Raw genomic sequence first — 22,582 nt, forward strand, 5'->3', positions numbered from 1 at the left:
ACACACACACACACACACACATACACACACACATTTCAGAGAGGAAGGAAGAGGGGGAGAGAGATAGAAACATCAATGATGAGAGAAAATCATTGATTGGCTGCTTCCTGCATACACCCCACTGGGGATTGAGCCCACAACACAGGCATGTGCCCTGACTGGAAATCAAACTGTGACCTCCTGGTTCACAGGTCAACGCTTAACCACTGAACCACAACAACCGGGCATAACTGACTTAACTGTAATCAAACAGATTTAATTCAGAATCTGCACCTGAAGTGAAGCAAATGATTTAAAGTTCTTCCTGGGAGAAGGAATGGCCAGCAGAGCTTGGAGGCAGCTGAACAATGCAGAGCCCCTTACTTTGTCAGGAACATTTACTTTGCTTACTCAAACAGTTCGACTACCTCCCTAGTCTGGAAGACTAGTTCAAGGAACCAACATGTCATCTCACATTTCCACTTCCACTACCAAAGTGCAACATTTAGGTAAGTTGAAATTACTAGACAACCCTCACTACAGTGAAGCAATTACCAATTGGCTTTAACCTTGCTGTTATAAATTGCACACGATCGGCTTCATAAAGAAATGTCTATCTCATCGAGGTCTGTCAAGTGAATAAGAAATGATATATTTCCAACTTAAGCAGATTGATTAAGTATTCTTAGCACAGCAGTATATTAAAATAAAACCTCAAATTTGGAGATGCCAGCTATAAATGTTCCTTACTATGAGACAAATTCCCTTAAAATGTGTTCAGTTGGGGGTCCATAAATATCACAAAATTCACAGAATTCTAAAAATCTTACTGTATTCTTTTGCTATAAGGTTGTGAATATAGGGTTATATTTACTCTTGAAAAAAATTAAAATGGCTTTCTTCATTTCTTCACTCTAACCTATGCTCAGTCATTCACAATTAACAATGTAGATTTAAGTTAAAATACTTTTCTTTGTTTCATAAAGCTAAACAACTTTTAAATAACACAAAAACTTGCCATGAAGTATCAAAAAATGTTCTCTATATCAGTATCCTGCCCAAAGACTAAACTATCCATAAATATTTGTTAAGTCGACGTTTAATAATTTAATTAAAAGTATCTAAATCGATAGAACCGCATACTTGCTTGGCAACCAAGAATGTAAATATAATGCAGCGAATTGACATGGATAGTCACAGAACTCAACTGTGGGAAGGACAAATTTTCAGGATGGTGAAGCTGAAAAGCCCTTGTTTAATTCACACAGCATGGCAGGGGGCCTGAGTGTTATTATGGTAGGACTTACTGAAAAAGGTAAGAGTCATACGAATATAATAAGTGTCAGCACAATTCATAGATCTCAGAAAGGTCATGCTCTTATTAAACTCTAAGAACAGAAAACAGTGCCAGCCTGGGCTGGATCCTAGATGAATGTAAGGTCAACCCTTGATGAAGAAGTCCCGCAAGCCCACGCTAAACATCGCCCAAGCTTATTAGCAAGCAAGCTGCGAATACTCACCCTGGAAGCCACAGAGGCCTCACAAAGTGCCGTGTTGGGGAAATGGCACAGTCATCTATGTGGCCATTATAAATTGGTTATACTGGGAGCCATCATAGCTTCAACTGTCATATTTTGAACACAGGTCCATGGGAAATGATCCATAAGACTACCCAGACCTGCTTCTAGTGAAGTGTGTGTGTTTGTGTGTGTGTGTGTGTGTGTGTGTGTGTATACAAATAGATGGGGACGTTATCATATATATCATGTAAATGTACATGGAATTATTAAATATATATATATACCTTATTATATACATGGGATTATTATATACACACATATTTCATCTCTGAAATAAATGCTTCGATGTGAATTCCTATCTTTGAGTAGGCAAGACCTCCTGCACTGAAGCTGGCGGAAGAGTATGCTTAAACAACAGCAATGCAGTGACTCATCTGTGTTTTTACAACATGTTTCTACCCAGCGCCCGTGTCTATTTGTAGCCTGACAATAAAGGCCCTATGTGAACCATCTCTGAGCTGTCTGCCTTTAAAAACAAGGACACTGTTTTCAGTTGACTCATTTCAGCTGCTTGTACATTTGAGAATAACCCACTGCCACATTCATAAAGGCATGTGATATAATTGAAGATTATTTCAGGCTGTGCCAATGCTTTGCTGCTTAGTATTGATCTACTGTTGAGACTCGCAGTGGTTCTCAACCTTCTGGCCCTTTAAATACAGTTCCTCATGTTGTGACCCAACCATAAAATTATTTTCGTTGCTACTTCATAACTGTAATGTTGCTACTATTATGAATCGTAATGTAAATATCTGATATGCAGGATGGTCTTAGACGACCCCTGTGAAAGGGTCGTTCGACCGCCAAAGGGGTCGCGACCCACAGGTTGAGAAGCGCTGGTTTAGAGGGTCAAATAGAGCCAGAGGACCTCGCCCCCTAAATGAGCCCTCTACACACCACTATGGTTATCTCCTGGGGGCAGAGAAACAGATAGTTCTATCAACACCCCAGACTGTAAATGCTGTCATAAGAGGAGTCTTATCTATTTTGGTCACTTATCTGTTTCCCCAGCACTTAAAATAGTGTCTGGCACACAGTGGACATTAAGTAAATATTTTCAAAGGAATGAATCAACCTCTGGCATAGACTTGTGAAATGACCTGGGCCTTAGCACCAAATCCACAGAACACTTTGCTGTCCTGATGCCAAGTCAAGAAGACTCCACTGCCGGAGCATCAGCTCTTTTGCATGTTATAGCTCATACCCTCTCAGTGCCGAGTCCTCTCAGCATCTCAGGTCACCTCACTCCTTGGTCCTTAACAGAGATCAAATCAACATACATATGAGTGTGTGCGCGCACATATATACACACACACATATATATGTATATACATACACCTATATGGATCATATATATCGATAATTACTGATATCCATATATCTGTTGATATATATATGTGTATATACATATAAACATATAAATACACATATACACACACACATACATATATTCTATCTAATAATAGACAAACATGGTAATTAACCATACCTCTGACACGCTTCCCATTGGCTAATCAGGGCAATATACAAATTAACTGCCAACCAAGATGGCAGCTGGCAGCCAGGCAGCTGAAGCAAACAGGAGGCTTGCTTGCTCCAGTGATGGTGGAAGCCAATGTTCCCCGCCTGCTGCTGCCAGCCTCTGAGCTGCAGTCTAAGAAACAATGTTGCAATTATAGAAGCTAAACAAACCCCAGAAACCTGCTTTCAGCCAGCCGGGCCTCAGAGCTGGAGCTGCAACAGTGTTTCAATTATAGAAGCCAAACAAACTCAGACACCTGCTTTCAGCAGCCAATGTCTCAGAGCTAGAGCCAAGCCTCAGAGCTAAAGCTGGCTCTCATTTCCAGTGACAGCCATAGAAGGTAATTAAATCCCAGAATAAAAAAAAAGGAAAAAAGGAGCGGTTGGGAGCTTCAGTCACCCACCAGCCTGAAAACAGCCCTTAGCCCCTCATCCAGGCTGGCCAGGCACCCAAGTGGGACCCCACTGATCCGGGACACTCTTCAGGGCAAACCAGCCGGCCCCCACCCGTGCACCAGGCCTCTATCCTATATAGTAAAAGGGTACTATGCAAACTGACCCTAATAGCAGAAAGACTGGGAATGACTGGTCACTATGACACACACTGACCACCAGGGGGCAGATGCTCAATGCAGGAGCTGCCCTCTGGTGGTCAGGGCACTCTCACATGGGAGGAGCTCTGCTCAGCCACAAGCCAGGCTGATGGCTGCGAGTACTGCGGTGGTGGCGGGAGCCTCTCCTGCCTCCTCAGCAACGCTAAGGATGTCTGACTGCAGTTTAGGCCTGCTCCCCGCTGGCAATTGTACATCCCCCGAGGGCTGCCGGGCTGCCAGAGGGATGTCTGATTGCAATCTTAGGCCCAATCCCCCGGGAAGTGGGCCTAAGCCAGCAGGTGGTCATCCCCTGAGGGGTCCCAGACTGCGAGAGGGCAGAGGCTGGGCTGAGGGACCCCCCTCCCCCCCGAGTGCACAAATTTTTGTGCACCGGGCCTCTAGTATATATATAATCATCTATCATTATAAGAAAACCTAATATGATTACTACATGTAAATTTTATCATATTAAAATATTAGGATATGTAAAATCACAGTATAACCATTGAGTTGGGTATATGCGTGCATGTACTACTTAATTTCTATTTACATAGCTGTTTTAGGTTTATAAACCCAGTGCTTAGATCTGTGTATTCACTTACTAATAGCAGTAGTTCAACCAAAAGAAATTAATAACAGACTATTCAGTTCAACAAGCATATATTAACAATCATTAATTTTCTAGCCCACTTTTTCAGTGTTTCTGCCACCCACTGTGACTTCCAGAAGTGTCAAATTGTAGTTCTTTTGCTAATTAGATACTTTGAATGAAGTCAACTCCCAGGAGTAACACCCAGCAAATGGTCATTTTTAACATCCTGACCATGGAAAGTATTTATGTTTCTCCTAAAGTCTTCAGAACCCAGAAAACAGCTTACACCACCAGCAAGGCTTTTCCTGTGTAATTTATCACAGAGGAGAATACTCATTTCATGTTATACAACAGAATCCTTTATTTTCCCAATAACTCACTCATACAGAACTTAACTCACCTAGGAGGGGTGGACAATAGACTAACAGATGTCACATCTCAGATACAGTGTTCTAAAGCTAAAGAGTTCAATTCAGTTGATTTTTTAAAAAACCATAAGCATAGGAAATATGGTCAATAGTATTCTAATAACTATGTATGGTGTACAAAATTTATCGGGATGATAACTTAGTAAGTTATGCAATGTCTAATCACTGGGCTGTACACTGAAAACCAATGTAATTACATAGTTTAAACTGTAATTTTAAAAAAATTTAAATGATTTTTTTTAAAATTTAAGGCAATAAACAACACAAAGGATGTCAATAAGAAGAACATTCATGAATATAAAAGTGTTGAAACAATATCTGCACAAAAAATAAACAAGCAACATAGAAACAGACTCAGAGATATCAGACTGATAATTGCCAGAGGGGAGCATGGCTGGGGGACTGGGTGAAAAGGGTGAAGGGATTAAAAACTACAGATTGGTAATTTCAAAATAGTCACAGAGATAGTGCAGCATAAGGGAAGATAGTCAACAATCAACACTAATAAAAGAGAAAAATGGTAATTGGTGTACGACGATACCCTTTTCATTGGCTAATCAGGGCTATATGCAAATTAACTGCCAACTAAGATTGGCAGTTAACTGTCAACAAGATGGCGGTTAATTTGCATATGTAGGCACAATGCAGGGAGGCGAAAGGGAAAGCAGGAAGAAGCCCCCTGACACTGACAGTGATCCAAAACCCAGGGGGGAGCTAAGAGCTGGGGGGCAGGGCAAAGGCGGCCCTGGGGCCGCCTTTGCCCTGCCCCCCAGCCATGATCGGAGAATCAGGTGCCTTTTCCACCCTGGCCAGTGATAGCAGGAAGTAGGGGTGGAGCCAGCGATGGGAGCTGGGCACGGTCGAAGCTGGCAGTCCCAGGAGCTAGGGGCCCCTTGTCTGGGCCTAAAGCGAAGCCCACGATCGCGGGGCCGCTGCAGCTGTGGGTCCCCGCTGCCCTGGCCGGACGCCTCAGCCAGAGGCATCCTGCAGGGGCAGGGGCGGAGCCCGCGCAATCGCGGCGCCCCCCCCCCCCCACCTCCCGCTGCCACTGCAGGTCCCCGCTGCCCGGGCCGGACGCCTAGGCCAGAGGCGTCAGGCCTGGGCAAGGGGCCGATCCTGCGATTGGAGGGTGATGGGGGTCAACGCCTGAGGGCTCCCAGTATATGAGAGGGGGCAGGCTGGGCTGAGGGACACTCCCCCCACACACACACACCCAGTGCACGAATTTCGTGCACCGGGCCCCTAGTCTCATAATAACTATGTACAGTGTCAGGTGGGTACTTGAAATATTGGGGAACCACTTTGTAAAGTATACAATTGTCTAACCACTATGCTGTACACCTGAAACTAATACAAAATAACCTGAATGTAAACTGTAATTGAAAAATATTTTTTAAATCTGCACAAAAAAATCTCTATATTCTGAAAGACAAGGTGATTTTGTTCTTGCTACTCTCAAAATCACATCTCCTTTTTTTTCTACCTATTTCCTTGAAGTTTATGTTTTATTTATCACAATGCTCTCATTTGGATGAAGAGTACCTATCCCATTTGAATACAGTCAAATTTTATAAAAAGTCTCCTACTGACATCACTGCTCTAACTTCAAATTTTCATTTCTGTCTTATGAAAGGAAAAAAGAGGAGCACACCTTCTTCATATACTTCCTCTGTTACTGCCACACTGTCTACTCCTCATGCCGCAGGCCTACCATTGGGAACACACAGACAAGTGCTCTCTGGCCAGCACAGTGTTATTTTTAAAATGTCAATCAGGCCTGGCTGGCATGGCTCAGTGGTTGAGCATCAAACTATGAACCAGGAGGTTGTGGTTCAGTTTGAGTCAGGGCACATGCTGGGGTTGCAGACTTGATCTCCAGCAGGAGGCAGTCAATCAATGATTCATTCTCTCTCTCTCTCTCTCTCTCTCTCTCTCTCTCTCTCTCTCTCTCTCTCTCTCTCTCTCTCTCCATCTCTGAAATCAATAAAAATATATTTTAAAAATGTCAACCAGGTACCAGTATTTTTAAATCACCAGATTTCACATAAGAATTTTAAATTTCAACCTCTCTTTGAAAATCAGAGAATGAAATCATACTGAGTATATTTTCATGTGGAAAGAAGCAGAGCTGAGTGGCAACTGCCCCTTTCCAACAGAACGTGGCCTCTCAGGAGTCGTCATGGCCCCAGCTGTGAAGAAGCCCATGCGAGCCACTTGGTGAGGTCATGTGGAGTCCTCAGTCCCAGCTCCTGCAGACATCCAGCCTGGGCACTGGGCCTGTGAGTCAAGAAGCCTTCAGATGACTCCAACCTCGGCTGCCATCTTGCAAGGGTATGAGGACCAAAGAGAGAACTACCCGAGTCCGTCAACCACCCAAACTATGAGAGATTAAATGGTTGTTTCAAGCCCCTACACTTTGGGATAATATGCTATGCAGCAATAAATGAGCAGTAAGAGATAAAATATACTCTCAAGAAACTAAATACACTTGTTTAAAATAGATTCTCCTTTTTTACTTGGAGCAATGAAGATAGTCTCCTTCTTATTTTTGTGTTTAGGCAGAAATCTAAAACATAAATGTGCCCAGGGAAGAAAATATAAGTGGAAGAAAAGCAATCCTTTGGAATCAGCTGTATTTTTTTTAATAAGTTGGCTGGCAGCACTGAGGAATGTCACATAGGTTAAACAGTAATAAGTCGTAAAAGAGAAGGACAGAATTAGAAAAGGGCTTGAATCTGGTTCTTTACATAAGGCCATCACCTTCACTCACTACGCTGTGTCCAGTATCTCCCACAATGCCTACTTTTTTTTCTTAATGACTGGATCAAATAAAAGTAGTTCTGTACATATCTTTCTGATTGACTATGAGAATCTGAAGTATCTTTCCTATCACTAAATCATTAGGTATTACTGATTCCAAAGGAAGGCAAATGCAACCTGCTAAGTCACCAAAGTCTTGTGGTTCAGACAAAATAAATCAATCCAGAGTTTCTACAGCTTAACGAGAAGGCTCAGGAATAAGAGAAACAAATCTTATCTTGTATTTCTTAATGCTGAGTTCCACTGACAGATAAGAAAATCCACCCTTGAGTAAATCCCTGTTAATGGTTCTGTTGGCTCAGGTATACAATGAAGATGACCATGTATTTCTGGAAAGAGTGTGGTCATCCAGTTTAACAAAATGGTCCAAACATTCAAGGTAGTAGAAGATGTAAACTTTGTGCCCTGCATCAAATTAAAGCAGCTGATATGCTTTTGCCCAAATAGAATTGTATATCCTCATTTCCTTCCCTTCTTTTCTCCACTTGTGACTCAAGCCAGATTTCATCAAGCTATTTTTATAATTACTAAAATGTTGGAAATACAGCAGCAGGCCAGAAGCAAAGTAAAACGCAGCATCCAGCAAAAAAAGGAAAATCACGCTGAGTAACTGAAAGGCCATCTGCTACTAGCTGAGCTGTAGGGTGAGGAAGGCAATCTGGGCTGTACTATTTATGTCTTCCCCCAAACCCAACCCACCTGCATGTTGTCAGTGGCATCCCCAAGCAGTCCTCCAAACGTGATCGCATTAGTTACAGTCGCCAGATAAATGAAGAGAATTGCTGATAGAGCCTGAATATTTAAAGCGTCATAAAAATCACTGGCAAAAAATGGTGCTTTCCTCTTTATGTCCTTAATTAGTCCACCACAGAACCTGGGTGAGGAGAGAGCAAACATGTGACGATGTAACATAAATTACCATCAAATTAAGCAAGAGATAACTTATTAAACCACAAAGAATGTGTACTTAACGCGTGCTTGAAGGAACAAGGTACTATTTAATCACTTAAGATAAAACCAGAAAACTGTGGCAGAATAAATTTTCTTCTATCTTCCCCTGTTTCAGTCACTAAATTAGGTGTCACATTCCCTAAAGACCAGACAGTTGGTCTTTAGATGAGAGTGAATTGTTGAGCTAAATTAAAACTTCTCACCATCCGAAGAAAATCATCCAAACATGCGAGCAGATCATACAAGGATCTTTATAATCTTGCCATGGCTTCCTTTCCAGCCTCATTCATTCATTCATTCATTCATTCATTCATTCCTCATTCCTCATTCCACAAATGCTTATTGAGCATCTGTGATATACCCAGAACTAATCCTGGTGCTGGAAATATAAAAGTGAATGATACGGAAAAGAAAAGAAAATACCCACTCTCATAAAGTTTACTTTCTGTATGGAGGAGACAAAGTATGTAAAATGCATGGCACTAAAAATCAAGAAAGAAATTAAGTGGGGAACAGGATTATTAGATGAGAGAGGAGCAGTGGTTGAAATATGATGGTGACCAGAAGGGGTCTCCCGATCAGGTGACTTTGGGGTAAGAATCTGAAGATGTTTCAGATTCAAGGAAGCCATGCAGGTATGTGGTAGAACAGCATGGTATGTGGTAGAATAGCATTGCCTGCTGACTCTCACAGCAAATGTTAGCAGGTCAGCTGACTTATGCATCAGTCAACTCACCCTCCCAGCCAAATCTCACATCTTAGTATGAACAGGGCCAGGCAAACTGCAGACACTCGGTGCATTTAGCAAAGGTGAAATGCGGAAGAATGACATCTCAGTCTGTAGTGTTTTTTAAAAGACATATTTTCATAAAATGAGTACCCAACTTGAAATTTTACTTAACCCAAAATGAAATGGAGAACCTAGCAGTGGAGGAGGGAGAACTGTCATGAAAAGAGATTTAGCCAAAGCAATCTGGGAAACCCAATTCCCCAACTGCCCTCTCTGGAAAACAGGACCTGTGAGTTACTCATGTATTTCTATAACATGTTACCCCCTTTTGAGTAAGTGTAAAGGGAAGAGATGGAATCATGAGAGCCACATGTGTAAGATTGGCACATTACGCATTCTTCCTGCCGTACACTCTACCCAGAACCTCTCTTTTTTGTCTCTCACACCCCCTCCCTCACTCCACTCCAGTCACACCAGCCACAGCGGCAGCCTATCACATGCCAGGTGCTCTGCTGTCCCCTCTTCCAACCCCACGTCTACATGGTCTATCTCCCACGTCCCTCAGGACTTTCATCAAACGCTACAATTCTCTTTAAGGCCCTCGCTGGCCACCCTATCTAAAACACCTTTCTCACAAGGCAAACTCCCTACTTCTCCTTTGATTCCCCACATAAAAGCATCACCACATTCCTTGATTTGCTCAATGTCTGTCTCCGCCACTACAAATTAAGACCCATAAGGATAAGGAGTTTTGTTCAGTTCACTGCTGCATCCCCAGTGGCTGTGACTGTTAGGTAACTATAAATATTTGTTAGCTGAATGAATGTGCAAACAGTGAATAAATGCTGATAGAAAGATGAAGGGAAATTTAGATCCAAGGAGAACCTCATTGTCAATGACAAAAGAACCCTTCAGTTACCGTCCAGTTTTCTGCAATTCTTCACAGTCCCCATGTCCTCCTCCTCCTCCATGGCCGCCGTCATGGGGAGTGTCCCCATTCATCTGAACATTCTCTCCACCCGAGTACATGTTCTTTCTAAGACAACAGAGCCCAAGGGAATATTAGTTTATTGTACTTATCTGCACCAGCTAATGAAGAGATGAGCTGAAAACCCTTTGGGAGAAGGATCCTTATTTCCTTCTACCATCCTCACAGGCAGTTCTGAAAGTGTTATATTTAGAGCCAACACAAATGACTGGAGGAATAGAAAAGTTGAACAAATTGTATATTGGATAAGAGGGGAACCATTTCACTTGGAAAGTAACAGGTTTCCAGAAAATGGCTTCTCCTCAATCATCTCACCCAATTTCTTAACCTCTTATATCTACAGAACGTCATTTTATTTATTTATTTATTTATTTATTTTTATTTTTTATTGCTTAAAGTATTACAAAGGGTATTACATATGTATCCATTTTATCCCCCCGCCCTAGACAGTCCCCTAGCCTCCCCTATCCCCCAGTGTCTTATGTCCATTGGTTATGCTTATATGCATGCATACAAGTCCTTTAGTTGATCTCTTACCCCCCTACCTCCTGCCCCCCAACCCTCCCCGGCCTTCCCGCTGCAGTTTGACAATCTGTTTGAGGCAGCTCTGCCTCTGTATCTATTATTCAGAACGTCATTTTGAGTAAACTAATCTTCCCACATGCACAAGGAGTTCCCAGAACATCCCCAAAGAGGCTCTGTGATATATTCCAATATCATAATATATCTCTACTTTGTTTTGTCTTTTGTTTGTTTAATTTTTATTAAGTTATTACAAATGTATCCTTATCCCCAAATTACCCCCCCAACCCCTCACTCATGCCCTCACCCCTCTGTTGTCTGTGTCCATTGGTTAGGCCTATAAGCTTGCATATAAGTCCTTTGGTTGATCTCCCCCCCCGACCCCCACCCTCCCCTACCTTCCCTCTGAGGTTTGACGGTCTGATCAATGCTTCTCTGTCTCTGGATATGTTTTTGTTCATCAGTTTATGTTGTTCATTATATTCCATAAATGAGTGAGATCATGTGATATTTATCTTTCTCTGACTGGCTTATTTCACTTGGCATAATGCTCTCCAGTTCCATCCATGCTGTTGCAAATGGTAAGAACTCCTTCTTTTTTACCGCAGCGTCATATTCCATTGTATAGATGTACCACAGTTTTTTAATCCACTCATCTACTGATGGGCACTTAGGCTGTTTCCAAATCTTAGCTATGGTGAATTGTGCTGCTATGAACATAGGGGTGCATACATCCTTTCTAATTAGTGTTTCTAGGGATATATTCCTAGAAGTGGGATCACTGAGTCAAATGGGAGTTCCATTTTTAGTTTTTTGAGGAAACTCCATACTGTTCTCCTTTGTAATCACCAAAGAACATCACAACATATAACATTCATTTTACAATGTCAATGAAATGTCAAATCAAGGCACATATGGGATTCATTTGAAATGACATAATACATCAAGTTAAATGGGAACCTAAAAATATTAGGGCAGTAGCCTGACTCCATTTCCTTTGCCAAATATAATCTCTTTCTCAAAGTTTAACACCCCCAACTGCTTGATAATTTACCTTTTGTCAGATGATGGAAGAGTCTTAGGAGGCTCTATCCTGATCGTTGGATCCCATTCCCCAGGGGGAAGGACAATGACTTCATCTAGGAACTCATCTATGCCAGCGATCAGGTCCTGCCTGTCTTTTGCTTTATAAGCAATGTCATGGAACACCTGAAGAAGAAGAAGAGGTGTGCTGATCCAACAATTCTCCACATGCCTCACATGCCCAGCCTAAAAAATACAACCCATAACCCACTTTAATATTACTATAACCACACACTCACATTTCCTGTTATTCAGCTTGCCCCAAAATATTTCAGTAATAAACCCAAAGAATATAGGGAGAGGCATGAGAAACAAATGGCTGTTCCTTTTATATGTTTTTATTCTATCAATACTGTAAAATAACATTGCCTATTTTCTCCCACTGGTATGTACTATTATTGATATAGTTGCTATGGAAACCAAATGAAAATGATTTGGAGAAATACACTAAAGAGTCATTCCCTGAAATAAAAACTACCGGGACAAACCACTGCTGATAATTCAAGAAGGAAAAGATCAAACTGAGTATTAAGATCAGGTTAAGAGCAAAACACTTCAGCTTTCAAACACAAAAATAATGTTAGCTATTTTTTAAAAAAAGAAAATCTGAGCTATATTGGCAACACCTAAACCAAAGGGTTTTAAGTGTAGGCGATCATCTGTCTAGCTATGAAAGACTTAGGAAATGTGTAAGGGACTTTAGGATCATCAGCTAGATGAGAAGAATGGAACTGGCAAAAAGAATTATGTACATTCTGGAATGCAGAGAGTGTCTATATGCTTATCCAGTTATTGAGGCAACAACTGAACCATCCCAGGCAGCAAATGCTCCATGCCTTTTATGCAAATATCCAAAGAAAGAACCTGCCGAATGTACATCATTTAATTAGGAGGATGCAGGTTGTCAGCCTTCTTTATAATGAGCTTCATGGCAAATAAGCTGACACCCACAGTTTTCAAAATGTAAATTTCATATTGGGATAAATATATTTTCCTTTATTTTATAAACATTTTTCATTATTTGTGTGTGTGTGTGTATTTTATTGTATTTATTTTTACTGATCTTAGAGCAGGAAATGAGGAGAGAAAGAAACATCAATGTGAGAGAGAAACATCAATCAGTTGCCTCCGCCTGACTGGGGATCGAACCCACAACCTGAGTATGTGCCCTGATCAGGAAATGAACCCACCACGGTTTGGTGTACAGAATGATGCTCCAACCAATTGAGCCACCTGTCCAGGGGACATTTTCCATTCTTAAAACTGGTGTAGGTTACAGTGACAGCCAAATCACAGAATGAAAACACACAAGTAAGACTTTCACAGATCATCATCTTCCCGATTTCCTACCTCGTCAGACATCAAGGTGGCAATGGCTCTGCCAATCTCATGGTAGGACTTGCCTTTCCCCTTAGGACCTAGGAGAATGAATAAGAACCTAATGGAAGAGGAAAGAAGCAAAGGCTATAACACACATATCATCAAACTCAAAATACATAAAACTGAGACACGTTTATCCTTGCTTATGAAAAGGTTAGGTCTACAATTCATCTTTAAACAAATGTAATATTCTTGGCATATGACAGATACTCTTTCAACTACAGTGAAACAAAACTCACTGTTTAGTTTCTTTGGAGGCAATGGAGAATTTAGCATGGAAACCTGAGAAGCTTCTTCGTTGACAAGGAAAGGTTCCATTTTTTGAGTCATTCAATCTTTCCTTTCTAAACTTTCTTTTCTTTCCACTTCTACTGAATTGCAGAATCTTTAGTGAAAACCATTAAACACAATAACTAGAAAGACACAGTACATCTTCTGGTTTCTCTGACTTTCCCTTACCCAATTTGGGCAATGACATATGACCTTCTCCAGGCTTAAGAAATGTTTCTACTCAGAATGACAATTCTTTTACAAGTAAGCTACATGCTGACAGTAAAGAAAGAAAACTATGGAAAAAAAGAAAAATAAAGCATCATTCACAGTTAAAATTTTGTGTGAGGTGTGTTGTGTGTTTTTTGGTGGGTAACCTCATTTTCCTTTCCAAACTTCTTTTCTTGATAATGCACAAGCATTGCTCCACAGTGAGTAGGTCCTGAAACTTGCAATAATAAGCTTATCCCCATTTAGGTTCACCTCTTATCATGGTGGGAAAAATCCCTCATTGATGACAAGAGCAAAGCTATATGTTTTGACTAGGGAGGAGGAACCTGATATGTAAATGAATGAAATGAAAAATATATACTAAAGGCAACATCAGATAAATCTCTGTCTTGTTTATGATCATGTCTTACCCAACACAGAAATAATGAGGACAATTAAAATGATCACATCATATATTTGCACAGCTTTTTAAAGTTTGCAAAGCACTTCACAGTCATCACCTCATTTAAATTCCATACAATCCTTTGCAATAAGAACAGGTATCCTAGTCCTGTTTAATGGTGAAGAAACCCAGGCTCAAGAAAGTTAATGGATGAGCCCAAAGACTGTGCCTGGTATATGAGAGAGAGCAGACAGGCCGTCCAACCTTTTGTTATTTTCAGCACACAATTCTGCCTAATATTACCTGCCCAACCTATACACCAGGGTTATGATTCCGTAGAGAAAGGCTATTCAACAATGACTCTCATAGATCACTCTGGGGAAAGGTGCTGTGGATATTTAGCTGGGAGCAAGGAATCTTAGGTAAAACTTTAGGGGACCAGGAATGGCTGAGGATTTGGCTTAGTTAAATTTTATTTTTTACTTATTTCTTTATATACCTCACTTTAAATAAAAAAGGGATTGACAGCAAGTACTCTTGAATGTGTTAGGGTTTATTCCAAACTGTCCTTGAAGAGGTAATTCCTCTTTTTCATTATAAAATTCAATCCAAAGAAGAAAAAAAACAGAAATAAAGAATGTAAAAGTATCTGTAGGTATGAATATTCAGAGTTTATCTCAGAATAACCATAAAGTCATTCAGCACTTATGTGCTTAGCAACCAGTTCAGGCGGCATGCTCACTTTCTTATTTATTTATTTATTTTAATTTTTTTGTTTGTTTATTGTCTAAAGTTTTACATATGTCTCCTTTTTCCCCAATTGACCCCCGCCCCCCCACAGCCATTCCCATCCCAGGCAAGCTTCCATCGCCCCAGTGTCTGTGTCCATTGGTTATGCTAATACGCATGCATACAAGTCCTTTGGTTGCTCTCTAACCCCCCCTCACCCCTACCATTTGTCTCTGGATCTATTCTTGTTCATCAAATTATGTTGATCATTATATCCCACATATGAGTTTGATCATGTGATATTTATCTTTCTCCCACTGGCTTATTTCGCTTAGCATAATGCTCTCCAGTTCCATCCATGCTGTTGCAAATGGTAAGAGTTCCCTCTTTTTTTAGCGGTGTAATATTCCATTGTGTAGATGTGGATGAGTGACATGCTCACTTTCAAGTGTTATCATAGTGGATGCAAGAGCCACAGCAATCAGCAGGCACAAAAGTCTGTGCAAGTATGAAGGAAGCCATTACTAGAATTGGATTTTAGTTCTTCTAACACTGAAGTTCAATTGAGACTAGAACTTTTCTTTCTTTGAAGCTGGGCTTACCTTATATAGCCCTACATACAGTATTATACAGTGTTCCTTTATGACAGTGAAATTTATTTTTCTAAAGGGACTGATCACTGATTTGAGTGCAACACATGCAGAAAATATTTAACCACTAAGGCAAAATACAAATACAAATTAAGAAACACCTATAGCACTGGTCACATTTCCCAACTGTATTCCCCTACCAATGGCCAGCTGTCAGGCAGGACCATCAGGGCATAGTTTTAGGCAAAAGGGGACAGGTGCACTGTAACAGGAGAAAATGGACATCTGAATCTTCTACTTAATATAGTTTTAAATAATGTCTTTTTCCTTGCCATTTTTTATTATTTCCATCTATCTAAATATTAGTTTTTCAGTAATTCATAATATCTTTAACTTTTCCAGAACCACTCTGAACCTCTTTTTGCCTTTCCCTAGCATCTCCATTATGATTATAGTTTACAAATACACATTTATCAACTGACACAGGAGTTTTCAGGTTGACTATATGGCAACATCATCTGTATATTGTATTGTATTAACTACCCACAGTCAATTCCCCTTCCATCACCATTTATCCCCCTTTGTTTACCCTCTTCTACCTCCCCTAGCCCCCATTCCCTCTGGTAATCACCACACTGTTGTCTGTGTCTATGAGGTTTGTCATTTTTCTTAATTCCTTCCCTTTTTCACCCAGCCCCCAACACACTTCCCCTCTGACAGCTGTCGACATGTTTTCTGTATCTATGAATCGGTTTCTATTTTGTTAGTTTGTTTTGTTCATTACATATAAGTGAAATCATACAGTATTTATTTTTTTCTGACTGGCTATTTTATTAAGCATATACTCTCCAGGTCCAGCCATGCTGTCACAAATGGTAAGATTTCCTTCTTTTTTATGGCTGAGTAGTATTCCATTGTGTAGATATACCACAGCATTTTAATCCACTCATCTACTGAGAGAGGACTTGGGCTGCTTCCAACTCTTGGCTGTTGTAAATGCTGCAATGAATACAGGGGTGCATATGTTCTTTCAATTTAGTGCTTCAGGTTCTTATAATTATTTACTCTAGTCTCTGCTAAATAGCAACAAAGAATAAATGGAAGTAGCAGACCAAAGGTGAATATAATATGTACCATAGCAAAACCCAATATCTGAGTATTATAATGTTTTAATAAAATCAGTAAATTATATATAAAGGTACAATTCCTCTTTCTTAGGCAATATTTTATATAACTTACGTGTGTGTGTGTGTGTGTGTATCATATATACACCGAGTGGCCAGATTATTATGACCACCTGACGTTTGTAGGCAAATTAGCTATAATTTCGCGCTGAAGTTGCTAGAGGGCCAGACCATTATAAGTAGGGAAGCAGGTTGTTTACCATGACAATAGAAGTGGTTTTTTTCTGAAGATATGGGTAAACAACGTGATTTAACAGCCTTTGAATGTGGGATATATTTGAACATGAGTGGCCAGATTATTATGACCACCTGACGTTTGTAGGCAAATTAGCCATACACTGCATTGTATGGGATATGGAAGCCGAAGACCTGTTCGAATACCTTTGCTGTCTGCAGTTACCAAGGTAAAACTTCTCCAATTCACACAGGAATACAAGGATTGTACAGTCGAGCAATAGGAAAAAGTCATGTGGTCCGATGAATCACGTTTCCAGTTGCATCATGCAGATGGAAGAGTGAGAATTTGGCAGAAACAGCATGAAAGAATGCACCCCACATGCATGAGTAAAACCTTTCAAGCTGGTGGGGGCAGTGTTATGGTTTGGGCCATGTTTTCCTGGCATGATTTAGGCCATTTATTTCATGTGCAACAACGTATGAATAGCACAACATACCTAAGTATCGTTGCTGATCAGGTTCATCCTATCATGTTGATGGCGTATCCCAATGGAGATGGCTTCTTCCAACAAGACAATGAGCCACGCCACGGTGCTCATATTGTGTAGGAGTGGTTTCAAGAACATGAGGGAGACTTTACCTTGCTTAGGTGGTCCCCACAATCACCAGATCTCAATCCAATTGAGCATTAGTGGGACGAAGTTAAAAGAGCCATCAGGCAGCTGGTTCCACAACCATCAGATCTTACAGAACTGGACAGTGCTATTCATCAGGCATGGTGTCAGATTTCTCACATCACCTTTCAACATCTCGTGGAGTCAATGCCAAGAAGAATCGTCGCAGTATTGAAGGCAAAAGGTGGCCCCACGAAGCAGTGATGGGGTGTTCATAGTAATCTGGCCACTCATAATAATATATATCCCACATTCAAAGGCTATTAAATTGCGTTGTTTACCCATATCTTCAGAAAAAAAATCACTTCTACTGTCGTGGTAAACAAGCTGCTTCCCTACTTATAATGGTCTGGCCCTCTAGCAACTTCAGCGCGAAATTATAGCTAATTTGCCTACAAACGTCAGGTGGTCATAATAACCTGGCCACTCAGTGTATGAAAAGTCACCAAGTACTAAATACAAATAACATGTTATATATCAGTTACATTTTCACATTACTCCAGTCAGGAATCATTCAGTAAATCCATCCCCTTCAAATGCTATAGAGAAAAAGAGAAAATCTGACCATCTATCAGTAGCAGAAAATATCCCCTCAGGCTGAGAATTTCATCTGCAGGAATGAGACCCTTCAGAAGTGCCTAATTTGGACTGTATTGCCAAATGGGGATGAAGGATTTTTAAAAAAAGAAAACTAACAGAACCACTCATCAAGTTCAAGTTCCTTCTGCTTGAAACATGTTCTCTCCCCTTTAACCTCAAAGAAGTGAAAGCTGTTACAACTTTTATGATAGAAGCACATCTTGCCAAGCTCAGCTTTTATAATGTACTGAAAACTCCTTTCATGACCCAAGCTGGTTTTTGTCAATGGACAGATGTTATTTTTAACCAGAAGCTTTTTTCTTTATTAACAAATTCAAGTAAACATCACATTTGTGTGGCTGGAAGGGCACAGACCACGTTGACAGCTTGGGGGGAAAGATTAATTTATGTTACTGAGTTATTTTGATTCACTCATAACGAGAAATAAGTCATAGTTCGCATTTTTAACTGTGCCTCGTCGTCTCTGGATCTTCACGAGGCACTTCTACTCCTGTGAGTGTTTTCCTATAACTCATTGTGCCTGGGGAGGAGGATGCCTGTAGCATTTTCCACAATAAAAACAAGTGCCAGATGATCTGGGTCCGGAACCAATGGACTACACTCACATTCACAAAATAATTATAGCCAGAAACAGAGCATAATATCAGAAAGAGAGCCAGCCTTCCTAAACCACTCAATCTTTTTAAAAAGGATGTGCACCCCCTCCTTCCTGATATATCAGAGCTATTTCTAGAATAAACTCAGCTTTTACCAATCCTTTACTCCCTTCTCTCAAAACAACAGTGAACCAAATAACCCATTATTCATATTTAGCAGCTTTGGAAAATGTGGCTGCACTGTAGCTTCCACAATAGACTCATGAGGACCACAAACTAACCTCACCAACCACATGACTCATGTAAACAGCAGTAGCAATTGGGTTGTTGGACTAGACAGAATTGAACTAGTGGGACCTCCATCCCAAGACCTCTAATAGGATATTTTATGGTTTTTAACAATTAAGTGTAAACTACTTTTTTTAGGTAATTAATAATTTATAACATAAAATATATATTGACTTACAGTGAAACTAAAGAGGCAAACATTCTAGGGGGTACAACTCACTGAATTTGCCTTAGATATGAAAATCAAGGTCAGAAAAGGACAAACTGCTCAAGGGCTTTTATTATTCTTCAGGTGAACACCCTAAAGTATTTTATTTCAGTCCATTCTAGATATCTCCTTAGATTCTCCCTAAAACCCTAGCCTTAGAGTCAGAAATCTGCAGTCCAATGTCTAGCATTGACAGTGGATCTTCCTTTTGCCTCTATCTTTCAACTATAAAGTGGGAATAATAATAGTTATCCCCCACAGAGCCCATGAATGTGAGTGAGGAGCAGCCTCTATGAATAAAGATGACAGTGAGCAAAGTGTGTGCAAGATGCTAGGAAAATCGTAAACGTATACAACCAAGTGACCAAAACAAACAAACAAACAAAAAAAAAAAAAAAAAAAAAAGGGCCGAAGGGCCCCTAAGTAGATCACATCACTCAGCTGGTAGTAGTCCAGCTACAAACAGAAAGCTAAAATAGATCAACCAAATAACTGGTGAACTCCACACAAGGAAACTCTTAGAGTTACACTTCCTAAAAGGTGCACAATAATAAAAATAATAAGCATAAGAGCATAACTTTTCTTCAAACGGGAAAATGATCATGACAAGATGTGCCCCAAACCAGACTTTCTGGGTCTCCCTGCAGTACAACAGGGCGGCGTGGATGTGCGAGCACGTGGCTGGTGCAGAGGCCGTCCCACACATGACAGCCACATTCCTCGTGGGAGTACCTTGATTGGGTTTCACAGGATGCAGCCATTGTCAGGGGCCCCACATTACTCATACACACCAAAAGCGAATGAGACTCCCTACTCTGTGATTCCAGCTTGCACTGGTTCAGGGGATAGCAAATGAATAAATCTATTTCCTGGGAAAATGTTAACATTCTAGGATTGTTCAGATTATTGCCCTGAAATAGTTTGCTGACATTATTGAATTACATTCCCTTGAATTGCTGGGCTCCTTTTGTTCATTCAAATGATGCTGTATTTCACCTCTAGACTCCTGCCACGCTCCAGTACAGAGGAAAAGAACGAGACAGGCAGGAGCAGATGATAAGAAGAACCCAAAAATGGTCACAATGTGCTGCTCCATAAACTCATACTACTGTTAAATAAAAAGCCTTTCGAAATATTTTTTATTTGTAGCTTTTAAAGAAAAATAACAGAAATGAAAAAGCAAGAGCAACTTAACACTTCTTGGCTTTTTTTTTCTTTTGAGCTCCAGTAAAGTTTGTCCAAAAATACATAAATAAAACCATAGGGACACGCGAGCTGGCCTTCAGCCATGGTCTGAGTCAGCCAGCTTTTGCCAGGTGATTGCTCTGATAGAACTTTAAGGCTCTGCTGGTGTGTTTTCAAGCCAAAAGCTAAGTTACAGAAAGCATAAATCATGATAATCCCATTAATTGAATAAGCAATGGTCATCTCCTTTCCTCAGCTATTTTTCCAATGATTGCCTACTAATGTCTGGTATTATTCCCATTTGAAGCATCTAAGAAATATAAAAATGAGAAAAAAATATCTGTATGATGAGAAAGAATGTCCTATAATCTATGCATTGGGAGGCTGTAAAAGGAATGTTTTTCTTAATTTTCCTGTCAACTTGGTTCAAAACCAACCTTGAGCCCCTAGTCATTGTCCGTGGATCATGCTCAGACCATCTGAGATGAGTGAGAAGGATCCATAGCCCTTCCTCCTCACCTGGGAAACCTAAAGAAGAGACATGTCACCTGTCCTTGCGCTGGGGCCCAGGAAAAGCGCGCGCGCGCGCGCACGGACACGCGCACACACACACACACACACACACTGAAAAGTTGCTATTCATGTGATAATTTTCAGACATCAATTTGAAGATTACAAGCTTCTCTTCAAACTCTTATCAGCACAAGTTTAAGAGAAGCATTAATTCCTTTTCACCTATTGCATTCCTTAAGTCAAGCTTCCTAACTCTATTAGAACAGTTGCAGAGGGAAATAAACAGGATGAGTTTGAAGATACCATGCAGTATATTAAATACATGATTATAATAACAATAATATGCGTCTTTTTAAAATAAAAATTTATGCAACATAATTCATAACAGTAAAGTGTGCAAATTTAAGGGTACAGCTTTATAATTTTTACATGTCTGTGTATATCTATATACACACATACACACACTATTAATTTTCTGATAAAAAACAGAACAAATGAAAGCAACTCTGACCTCTGAACCAATTATCATCTGTAAGAGTTTGGACAAGTTACTTAAACTTTTAGGCTCAGTTTTAAATCTGTACACCTACAGTTTATACTTAAAAAATATTATTGTGAGTATTAAGTAGACTAATCCATAAGAAGAAAACCAATACATGGTCCAAGAAATTGTTTGGTTATTATGATTAGTACTATATAAGTGCCTAGTCATATGAAGGTATAAAAGTCAGATTAAACCATTATTTCATATTAAATCTATCCAATATGCTCTCTCTGGATGTATCCTCAGTCTATTGATTCTCTAGCCTGAAAGGGGAGGTTTTCCTATAACCACACTGTAGGCCCCAGCAGGTCAGGGATCAGCTTACCTGGTGGGCACAGGGACCTCAGTCAGGGCACCCAGCATGACTGCCTGCTGCAGCCGAACAAAGGCAACGAAAGGCGCATCCAAGAAGTCGACCTCCCCGACAAGCACGTTGGAGGCTTCTGCATCACGGGGCAGTTTTTTCATGAACTTGTTCTTCAGCTGCATGGGAAGAGTCAAGAAAACACAAAGAGGGGACAAGAAGAAACAGTTCACATATCACTCGAGGGAATTCCTTTATATGCAACAGGACCTAGCTACAGCCATTTTCCTATTATGTTTAACCATTCTATTAAACATTTCTCTGTACATTGGATTAAAAAATATTGAAGGTATAATCACGTGACTTATATATAACACAATTCCTTTATTGATTCACTCACTCAATAACCATATGTTGAGAGTCGAGAAGGGGCCAGGCACTGATCTAAGCCCTAGGAATACAGTTAAGGATCAACTAATCACATGTCCTGCTTGGATTCATATTCCAGCAGGGGAGAAATAAAATATGATTTGAAGTCGTGATAAGTGCTAAGAAAAAAAGACATAAAACCAGTAAAAGGGTACATTAAGTAGGGTGGTTGGGAAAGGCTGCTGAAGAAATACATTTGATGCTGGAGTCAGGGGACAAGCCATGCAAAGATCTAGGCCAGTGATGGCGGACCTATGACACGCGTGTCAGAGGTGACACACGAACTCATTTTTTTGGTTGATTTTTCTTTGTTAAATTGCATTTAAATATATAAAATAAATATCAAAAATATAAATCTTTGTTTTACTATGATTGCAAATATCAAAAAATTTCTATATGTGACACGGCACCAGAGTTAAGGTTAGGGTTTTTCAAAATGCTGACACGCCGAGCTCAAAAGGTTCTCCATCACTGTTCTAGGCAAAGAACATTCCAGGCAAGAGAACAGCAA

General features: G+C 40.3%; 1 protein-coding gene across 5 annotated transcripts in view; it reads right to left on the reverse strand.

Moving 5' to 3' along the window:
• Positions 1-22,582, reverse strand: part of SLC4A4 (solute carrier family 4 member 4) — a 340,638-nt gene that overhangs the window by 79,792 nt on the left and 238,264 nt on the right. For all 5 annotated transcript variants that reach the window (XM_059669116.1, XM_059669125.1, XM_059669135.1 and 2 more), the window contains 5 exons: positions 21,664-21,821; positions 13,138-13,225; positions 11,759-11,913; positions 10,114-10,230; positions 8,213-8,387 (listed from right to left, as the gene is read on the reverse strand). In XM_059669116.1, coding sequence (XP_059525099.1) covers positions 8,213-8,387; positions 10,114-10,230; positions 11,759-11,913; positions 13,138-13,225; positions 21,664-21,821 — 693 coding nt within the window. The remainder of the gene's footprint in view (positions 1-8,212; positions 8,388-10,113; positions 10,231-11,758; positions 11,914-13,137; positions 13,226-21,663; positions 21,822-22,582) is intronic.

Source organism: Myotis daubentonii, chromosome 1 (assembly GCF_963259705.1).
Source record: "Myotis daubentonii chromosome 1, mMyoDau2.1, whole genome shotgun sequence".
In the NCBI taxonomy this organism is placed as follows: Eukaryota; Metazoa; Chordata; class Mammalia; order Chiroptera; family Vespertilionidae; genus Myotis; species Myotis daubentonii.